The sequence below is a fragment of the Varanus komodoensis genome, unplaced genomic scaffold (genome assembly GCF_004798865.1).
Source record: "Varanus komodoensis strain SLA01 unplaced genomic scaffold, ASM479886v1 scaffold2, whole genome shotgun sequence".
In the NCBI taxonomy this organism is placed as follows: Eukaryota; Metazoa; Chordata; class Lepidosauria; order Squamata; family Varanidae; genus Varanus; species Varanus komodoensis.
This window is the reverse complement of record NW_025335568.1, coordinates 60,931,682-60,942,087: the sequence shown is the minus strand read 5'-3', so window position 1 is coordinate 60,942,087 and position 10,406 is coordinate 60,931,682. Positions and strand designations below refer to the sequence as shown.

The window sequence follows — 10,406 nt, the reverse complement described above, 5'->3', positions numbered from 1 at the left end:
AGAGAGAGAGAGAGAGAGAGAGAGAGAGAGAGAGAGAGAGATGCTTCGACTGGCTCTGATGTGTTTTTTCTAAAGTAAACCCTCAGTTTTCACGTTTTATTTTTGTATTGATACTTTGCTATATATAAGTCAGGTTTTGGTTCCAGTTTGGGCACTCGGCCTCTAAAAAGTTCACCATTATTTATCTGGGAAATCATGGCTATGGTCAGTGACGTTAATTTCAGATGAATCCCACCAAATATACTAACGTAAAATAAATCCAATGTAGTTGTGTAGTAAATCCTCTTAGTCACAGATTCCGTTGATAGACCTATGTCAACCACCATGCTTGAGTGTTAGGTGAAAATGATTTAAAATCCTCATATATTACTAGAATCCATACATTATCAAGTAATCTTTATGGTTCACATTTTACATAAAATTACTAGTAAGTGTTACTAGGGCTGAATGATCTCACATCATAATACTAATAAATTAAGTTCAACTGAGTTCAGAGGAGCTTACTTTCAAGTGAGTCCATACATGACTGTGGCCTTACACACTACACTAGCAATCATGCACATTAAAACACTTTTAATGATAAGAGTTTGTGAACTTCCCAAAACAGTTGCTCAGTAGCTAAAGCAACTATTTGCTCATTACCTTGATTTCAGCAAGAGATGTCATAGCCCAAGCAATTGTAGATCGCAATCCAGCAGTTTTGATATATTCCCTGCTTGCCAAAGGAAGTCTGTGAACAGTAAACACTGTTAGATACCATCCTCTTTCTCTTTGTGTGTATTTGCACAGATGGGCCTTCTAATAAAATGTTTCAAGGTAGAGACATTCTGTAGCAAGTACTTTTCCTGGGTTAGTATATTCTATATCTTCACCCTAAGTTTCCTTCCCAACAATCATTCAGCACCATGATTCATTCGGTTATTTTGGGGTTCCCTGCAAGTTTTTTCTGTTTTCTTTTTTTGTACTTCTGTAAACCTTTATGTTCCTCTAAACCTGCCAATACCTCTATCCTATTCATTAATGGTGCTGGTTTGGGTACATAAGCAGTGACATTCACAAAAAAAGCTTTGGGAATATACTCGTATCTGAACTGGACAGCATTCCCTCTATTTATGCACAGTTGGCAGGTTACCTATCCAAATAAACATGCACAAATGTGTATAGAAGACTAAATAACTTTGTGAACAGAGGAGTGAAAAAATTATAATGGAAAACAAAGGGTAGTAGTTACTGGTACACACATTTCCCAAAGCACTCTGAAGATGAGTGAAAGGTCACCACATTTCAACAGGTCTTCAAAATGTCCCCAAAGGCAATCTTCTGCATAAACTTTTTGTGAGTGCAATTCCACTGAAACTGGATTTAACTGAAATCGGAGGATTCTCTCTCACAAAAATAGTTAACTTTTTCCTTGTTGATTTAGGCAGCAAAATACATAATAACATCACCATGACTACAAACTTCAGGCTCTCATGAAAACAACCTAGTTAACAAAGAATGAAGTGGGGCAAGTGGCTGTGTTGGCTCTTTAATGCCCACTCTTAGTGGACGAAAAAACATGGGTTACAAGTCTAGGTTGTTGCTTCCCTAACCACCATCAATTATGAGTTTCGATATCATCATAAACAACACAAAAGCATTGTTTTGTTTAACAGTCAGGCTGTTGTTAGTTCTTACATCTCATGCTTTTTCTGTAATGTTTACTTTTTCAATGCACCAATGTGTAAGGACTGGGTATCTATATCTCTGTTTATTTACTAATTAAAAACAAAACTACATGTATCTGACATAAGTAGGCTGTAATTCATAAAGCTTTAATAGGTTGCAGTAAGTATGATACCCTGTTTAAGGAGCTACAGACTGCTCTGTTTTTGCTGCAACAGACATGCATGGTAAGCTTGCTAAAATTTCACCCTGAATCAAGGATCCTAATGCTTTGTGAGTAGTGATTTAGTTCATTTTTATTTGAACAATAACACATCTTGAACTATTCATAATTATTTCCATATTTACACATTCATGCATTCATTGATTAATCTAACACAGTACTGTTGACACTGATTGGCAGCATCTTTACAGGATTTTAGGGCAGAAGTTCTTCTTGCCCTACCTGGAGTTGCTGACTACTGATGCTGGACTGCAATACAGTGTATGCATCTGCCACTGAGCTACAGCCCCCTCCTTCATTTTAGAGCAATGAAATAAAGTACAGGGATGAACACCATTCTGACATTTTCATTCTAGAAAGCAACAGAGGTATGCTTATTTCCCAAAAAAACTATTTTTAAACATTTGGCTTTTTCTTGACCTTATATTATTTGCCAATTCCACCACAATAGCAACATCCCATGTGCTAAAATTGTAATTTGCCAGAGAAGGATCAATAATCTTTTCCCAATAAGCAATTATTGTAGCTATATCATCAAATTATTAATAATTTCCAAATTGGAGACTTCTACACAGCCTTTTAGACAGCTCAAAATACCTTATCATACCATTAATAGTTCAGTATAATAAAAATCAAAACAGTATGATTTAATTTTGTCACAATGACAATTTATACATATAATAAGAATGTTTATATCCACATCTGTTATGTTCCAAGCTATACATCCTGTTAATCTTACATGATGTAAGATACCTTTGAGGCAGGGTTCCCTCTGCTTTTTTTGCTTTACAGTTGCTGTGATTAGATTCTCCCAAAATTAATTTAATTTAATTAATTAATTTTTCAATTCATATCCTGCTTTTTTCCTACAAAGGGCTCAAGGCAGCTTACATCTCCTCCTCCATCTTATCCCTACAACAACTCTGTGAGGTAGGTTGGGCTGAGAGTCTGTGACTGGCCCAAAGTCACCCAGTTGGCTCCATGGCTGAACAGGGACTAGAACCCAGATCATCTGAGTTCCAGTCCCATGCTCTTAACCACTACGCCACACTGGCAAAGAAATTGCCAGGTTTCTTTGGACAACATCATTTGCAAGTTCCCCCCTTTCCAAAGTTTTGAATATTTATTAATATTGGGTATAATTAAGTAATATTAATATTGCCCAAAAAATCTCTGATTAGAAGGAACTAAATAGCCCTTTTCTCTTCAGTGAATTATTGCCCAAGGACCACATGGTGAACAGTTGTTTAATGTTATATCTACCTGAAAAGAGGGATCCCAATCACAGAGTACATATCATTTAGATGCACAAAGATCTGAAAGGGAATGAAACTTACATTAAATAATTACTTGTAATTTTAGCTTTGGCTGATTGGAACTCAGGATGCTGAGGGAACGTTTATTACATGCTATCAGCTCTGCCTTCTGTCATCTATCTACATTGTCCTGGTTTCTGTCATCTACTTACATTGCCCTGTCATCTGGTAAGAGGACTCAGCCAGTGTAGGAGAAGAGGGAATAGATGTCTCCCCACTTCTGGTGCTTCCCCACAGCTGGGCGATTCTTGGCAACCATGCCAAATCTGCCCTTGCGCCTTGTGCTGCTGCTGCTGCTGCTTAGTGCCAGTTCAGCATACAATAAGAGCTTCCTGCTGCATGATTTAATTGTGGATCAGGGGCTGACCTGGCCTGCATAACTGAGACCTGGGTGGAAGAGGCCGATGGGGCTACCTTCTCCCAGCTCTGTCTACTTGGGTCGTCTGTATGGTACCAGCATCATCTATAGGCCCAGGGACAGGGGTGGTGTCCGCAGTCTATTAAGAGTCTATCTCCCTCTTGAGACTTCCTGTCTACTCTAGTTTGTGCCTCGAGTGTCTTTATCTTGCACTGGACAATCAAGACAGATTAGGGATCCTGCTGGTGTACCGCTCACCCCGTTGAGTTGGCAGAGGTGGTCTCTGACCTGGGGTTGGGAACTTCCAGGATGCTGGTCCTGGGGATCTCAACTTCCATGCTAAGGCCACGTTGTCCAGGACTACTCAGGACTTCATGGTAGCCATGACTACCATGGGGCTGTCACCAGTCCAATGTATATAAAAGGTCACACTCTGGCCCTGATATTTTTGACTGGCCAGGAAAATGGTGGTCTGAAAATTGGGGGGCTAACATCTACCCCTTTGTCATGGTTGGATCACTTCCTCCTGGGGTTTGGACTATTGCCTCCTTTTCCCCTCTGCAAGGGTGGGAGATCCATTAAGATGGGCCACCCCTAGAGGCTGATGGATCCAGATGGATTCCAGAAGTCCCTGGGGGATTTTCCAACTGGTATGGTAGGCACTCCTGCCAAAGTTCAGGTTGCTCTGAGGAATACAGAGATGACTCAAGCAACTGACATGATAGCTCCCTTCTCCCCTCCAGCAGAGGCTGACAGGCTCCTCGGTATACACTGGAACTGAGGGTGATGAAGCAAGAAGGATAATGGCTAGAGGTCAGGTGGAGGAAAACTCAAAACAAATCTAGTGCTCCTTATGTAATTAACCGTAAATGCTGCAAGAATTCCACACTTCTTGCCCCAAATATATAAAAGCACACAGATCTTAATGTGATCAAGATGTTGCAGTAATATCAGTGTGATGTAAGAATGTTTTTCTTGGGTGGATGAATAAGAATACATATAGATATTCCATCTAGTAGACTAAAAAGGCCATTCGGGTTTTGAAGAAAGCAGTGACAAACACAGCTAATACTTAAATTTCTTAAGTTTGTTTATTACCTCTATATCTGGATTTCTCAAATCTGCTTTCCATCCAAAACTCTTCATAAGAGCTATTCCAATTATTCTTCCCATCTCCTGAAAAGCCAATCACAAGTCAGCTGAAAGATACTTGGGTAGCTGGATGACAAATGAATTGCTGAAGTTGCAGTGGTTAGCTAGATGTTTTTAAGAAACAAAACAAACCTTAGCATGCACAAACAAGCCCATCTTATGCCCTTCCACTCTCACGTAATTCCAACTTTACTGAGTGGAACTTTTTCTAAACTCTGGGCTGAAAATAACACTATGCATGATTATCTGAATGTTTCCAGCATGTGAGACAAGGAGTAATATATAAAAAAACAATTCATTATCCAGTCTGCAGAGATGCTTGAAATGAGCATCAGAATTAAGAACAGAATTGTTTCTTCCTTGCTTTCTTCAATGTCTATTAACAGTCGTCTGTTTTAGAACATAAATTTTTGCTTGATATCCAAACCATTAGAAATTACAGTTCTGAAATTTAACTTGAGTATGTGTGATCAGACAAAACTCTGCATTTCACACCTGCCTTTTCTAATTAATAGGAACTCAAAAAAAACCTCATCTTTCTTTTAAAGGGTTTATCAGAGTGCAAAATGTTAATAGTTCTCAAATAACCTCCTCAAACAGTGCTATTTTCCTTACATATCTGCAGTTCAGTAAATTTAATAGTTACTGATTATGCATAAAAAGAAATAAAATCCATTTCTATGCACTTGCAGCATATTTTAGGTTGTACACCTAAAGTGTTGTACACTTTTTCCAACCACCTGAGCAGAGATGGAAAAACAGGTTATATATTGCTAAAGTTCTCTGAACATCATCTTGCCAGTCTTGTACCTTATCCTTTTCAGTTTTGTGATCTTGCTTTGTGATCAGCACAAATGAGAAAACTGCAAAATAAGCAGTGACAGAGTGTGAAATTTGTATAAGTGCCCTAATTTGCACTATTTTCTTCCACAGACTAAAGCAGAGCTGACCAGCCTGCAAAGGAAATTTGCACAAATTAGGAAATATGTACAAGATAGTTGTACAAGTGGAACAGTTGCTCAAATCAAACATGAGCACATGTCCAACAATTTGCTAGCATTTTTGGTGGACATATACTTGTTTGTTTTCAGGGCTTTGCACAGGACATGCTCACATGTTTTGCAAGAAAAATAAAATTCTCATGTCTCTAGTCCAGAGGATTTAAAGCAGCTGCACATATAAAAGCAACTGCTATAATATAAAATAGAACATTTTGTCACTAACACACCAGTAGCCTCAAGTGCATGTTTTCTATGGCTTAACATTTAGTTGATTAGATTAATTTAAGAAGTTTAGTGGGCTAAAATGATGCCCTGATTAATCAATATTCTTTGAATATTGCTTTGAAATCTAAATTACTCCTTGCAATTGTACATGGTACCAAACTGCATGGAGAAAGGGTAAAGTATGATTAATATTACATACAATGAGGTGGCAGCTACTTTGCATGAATTTGTTGTAGCAGCCACATCTAAGAGATCTGCCAGATTGCCCAAAGACAAGCTGCAGGGAAGAATTCAGCTATTTAAACTAGCCATACATTCTTAAAGAAAAGTCCAGAAAGATATTACAATGAATGCTTCTGGATTGAGATACTTTAAGATATTTCACAAAACACTGATTTCTGGTTGATTCTGATTACATATATTGGTTTATGAGGTTTTACAGTTCTATTTTCATGCATTTGAAAATTCAGACTTTCAGGGGGTTTTTTTTGACATACCTGTGCAGTAAATGTTTTTGCAAGTGCTCCACTACAGCGGCAAGACACTCTGAAGCTGAAGCAACTGCTGCTCTCAACAGATTTCTCTTGGATAAGCTGAGGAATCTTCTCTAGAGAGGACCTGCCTTGAGACAAGTCTTTATGAACCTCTTTTGTGTCACATCTTTCTTGGGCTTCTATTTGGCTTTCATCAGAAATTATCTCTAATGTTACTTCTTTCTTCTTCTTCTTATTTCTGGTATTTCCCTCCTCTTGCAATTTCCGTTTTTTTGAATCTGGATACTCCTGACATAAATGTTCTTGTTTCACCTCCTGACTGTGAAGACTTCTCCAAAGGGTAATAATATCCAGCCAACATTTTGGACTCTCATTTACAAGTTTTTGAATGTCATGGATTACTTTTCCTAAAATAAAAATATTGTCTTAATGCATAATCTGTGCAGTGTAGTCTTTTAATACCACATAGCTATGTATTTCCAAACACTGAAATTCATTTCACTGAATGCTTCTTTATGGGATGAAAAAAGAGAAAGACCCTTTAAGATCTGCATCCCCTTCCCCTACATCCAGTCCTTGAGTAACCTTGCAAGATAATTTCCTCCTTCCCAGACTTTAAGCTAGGACTAGGGAAAAACAACAGGGTAGTCTCTAAACTTTATAATCAACCATAAAGCTCCTCTTAAACAGACACTTCCAGGTGAATTTTGATTCCAATTCTATTTCTAGATCCTATTGAAAATCAACGTGATTTTCTTTGTTGCAAATATGGCCAGGATTATGTTGCTAGTTTTAAGTGGCTGTTAGGTGTAAAGCTTGAATGAAACCTATGGTAATTTTTAGTTATTCAAGGAACAACCAAATTTGATCATTCCTGGTTTTTACTAAAATGCAATGGGATTTCCTACCTCTTAATTAAGAAAAAGACTTTTAAAAGCTATCGTGTAACTGTTTCTGTTTTGTTTTTGTTTTTTTTAAGGACAATGTATTCCTCAAAAGTCAACTGCATGGACACACTAGGAATGTGATCTGAAGTGGTACAAGAACTTATGTTAAAATAGCAAGCCAAGCTCCAGGCTCATACAAGTATATCTGCATAGATTAAGCTTTCTGGCAAGCTAGTACAAATGTTTACACAAGTAAAGTGGGATAAAGGAGCAATGTAAAAGAGAAAGGGAACCCTGCACTATGATGGTTGTTCCATATAATTTTTATTTGGAAAAGCATTTAAGCAGGGATTTGCTACAACAAGTCCCTGCAGTGTTCTTATGTTTCAAATTTATATCTTGCCTTCCAAAGATTTCTAAGAAGCATTTGTTTCCTAATCACCTACTTAGGTAAGCAAGAACTAGAGATAGCTAACTGCCTGAGGTCACAGCTAAGAAGGGATTTAAACCTTGGTTTAACCCACATTCAGCCCTGAAAATGAATTGCACTGACTCTTTTCACAAGTAGAGAGGAAGGACATGGTGAAGAGAAAAAGTTTTGGGCTAGACAAGTTTTGGGCTTGACAAGAACAAAGCAGTAAAATGTTACCTTTATTTCTAGAGATGGAAAGTGGAGGATATTTCTTCAGCAGCAAAAATAATCGTTCAGCAGACTTCAACTTCTTCAGCATACGTAACTCAGCATTTGTACTGAAGAAAACTTTTCCTGATACATATTCTACCTTGATAGAGAATGTATATTGATATAATAAATCTGAAAAATATATTTTCCAGAACAGACTTATTTTTGTTTACTGAATTATGTCCTCTATTTTGTCTCAAGTCCTCAAAGTGGATCATCACAGAACACTAGCAAAGCAAAGTAAAAGCAGGACAAGATGCCTGATTTCTTCACCTCCCTTCTTCCCTTGGAATTGTACGCACAAATCAGCGGCCTTCCCCAACTTTGTGCCTTCCAGACACATTTGGACTGCAACACCCAGAATCCCGTCAATGGCCCTGCTAGATGGGAATTCTGGGAATTGCACACCAAATGCCTCTGAGGCCACCAGGTTGGGGAAGGCTGTGGTAGAAGATAGTCCAGCTGGAACAGGAAGTGGTATCTACTGTTGCCTGATTTAGGCCTACCAAGAAGCACTTCATCTTACCAATGCACAGCTTTGCATCAAGAAGAAAAAAATGTTAGCAAAATGTATTGTTACTAAACAACAAGTATCTGTTTCACCCTAGCCCACCAAGTTTGCATCAACTGCTATGCTTCACTCACCATTTCAGGTTTTAGTTTCTGGCTTGTATTAAATGAGTTGCCCAGTATGTCAAAACCAAGGACCTGTGGTTTAACATCAGTTAACAGGCCTCGATGATGAACCAATGAACCAAAGAAAGGGGAGACTGCTTGGCCCCAGTGTGACAACATCCAGTTTTTGCTTTAGACACTGTCCACCCCCCCAAAAAAATATCCTGCAGCAACAACTTATTTTATAAGCATTTTGCTTTAGAATCATAATAGAGTTGGAAGAGACCGATACGGACATTAGGTCTAAGCCCCTACTCAATGCAGGCCTCCAAGTTAAAGTTGAATTATTCCATTTTGGGAATCTTCAGTACTGAAGTCGTATGTACATACCTAAATTTTCACATGTAAAGGGGGATAAACCCTTTCTTTTCAGATGAGTGTGGGATGCTACCTGCCTTAGAGAAACAAGATTGACAAGTAGCAGGAGGCAGCTGATTACGAAGATGCCTGCTGGATCAGGCCAAAGATCTGTCTAGTCCCATGTCCTGTTTCCCAAAGTGGCCAACTAAGACACCAAGCAGAAAATCCTGGCACTACTCCTTTATCATCGTGATAACGCAACCCTCATGACTCACAGCTACTCATAGCCATCTCCATTAATTTTGACCTCTTTTAAACCTGTCTGAATTGGTGATCATCACTACATCTTATGGTAGCAAATCCCTTGATTTACATTGAACTCGCTTCAACCGTTCGAATTTTGTACCGAACGTTTATACTGTCCTTTTGAATTTGTATTTTATCGCACTGGATGAATTGTTAACTGCCCAGAGAGCTTTGGCAAAGCTCAGAAACCAGACCAAATAAACCTTTCAGCAAGTGCCCGTGGGCAGCAGCGCGGTGGGGAGGGTGGCCTCAAGAAATTCGGGGCTGCAAATGGAAGATCCGGGCCATTTCCTAACACTGCCTCAGCGAAGCAGCTCTACGCACACTTACCTGAGAAAAAGTGAACTGGCTGACTTCTGAGTAAACCTGCCCAAGCCCAAGTTATCACAACGGGTCCTCCAAGGCGTACAGAGAAGCAACCTCCTCGGGGTAGTTTAGGCGCCGTCTGCACGGGCCTTCCAAGCCGCAAGGAGGGACTGCTCCTGCCCGCTCGGAGACGCCCGTGTGTGGGAGCAACACCCGGGTCGCCCGAGCGGCCTTCCAAAGGGGGCGCTGCCCCTGAATCGCCCAGTACCCTGCACCGCAGAGCTGCGTTCCCTTCACAAGCCGAGCCCTCCGATGCCTAAGCGCAGCCACAGGGCCGCCGCTCACCTGCGTGGCGCCCAGCCGAGCCTGCACCTCCCGCAGCACGAAGGGCTCCATGCCGCGTCCCGCCGTGCAAAAGTAGCGGGCTGAAGGCTCGCCGCCCTCCTCTCGCGGCCCTCGGTCAGCCATCGCGGCTCGCTGCCTACAAGCCGAGCCGCCAAGCCCGCCCAGAGGTTTCCGCCTCCCGTTCCTCCTACGCAGGCCGCGCCTCGTCCAGAGATGGCCGCCTGCAGGCCGCGCGCGGCCCGGGCTCCGAAGAGAGAGCAGTTCCCTGGTCCGCCCGCCCGCCCGGCCTGCAGGCGCTCCATGCCGGGAAGAGAGAAATGCCCGCTCTCCAAGGCAGCCCGGCCTTGCGGCGCTTTTCAGGTCCCCTCAGAAGAGGCGGCTGCCCGTGCCATTTCCCGATATGGGGCGAGGCTTAACCCTGTTATACACGGAAGTACACCCTATTCATTTCAACTGACTTTCTCCTAAGCT

General features: G+C 40.8%; 1 protein-coding gene across 5 annotated transcripts in view; it reads right to left on the bottom strand.

Moving 5' to 3' along the window:
• THUMPD2 (THUMP domain containing 2) overlaps window positions 1–10,183 on the bottom strand; it is a 17,601-nt gene extending 7,418 nt beyond the window's left edge. The window contains exons 1-6 of one of the 5 annotated variants that reach the window (XR_006414612.1): window positions 9,936–10,183; window positions 7,971–8,103; window positions 6,438–6,841; window positions 4,661–4,738; window positions 3,152–3,204; window positions 643–730 (exon numbers count right to left, since the gene is read on the bottom strand). Coding sequence is in view for 4 of the 5 variants with exons in the window: in XM_044429213.1 (XP_044285148.1) it covers window positions 643–730; window positions 3,152–3,204; window positions 4,661–4,738; window positions 6,438–6,841; window positions 7,971–8,103; window positions 9,936–10,058 (879 nt within the window). In the remaining variant the exon portion in view is untranslated. Of the gene's footprint in view, window positions 1–642; window positions 731–3,151; window positions 3,205–4,660; window positions 4,739–6,437; window positions 6,842–7,970; window positions 8,136–9,935 lie in introns of all 5 variants that reach the window. The other 4 variants (XM_044429213.1, XM_044429214.1, XM_044429217.1 and 1 more) reach the window with 4 other exon arrangements.
• Window positions 10,184–10,406: the final 223 nt, after the last annotated feature.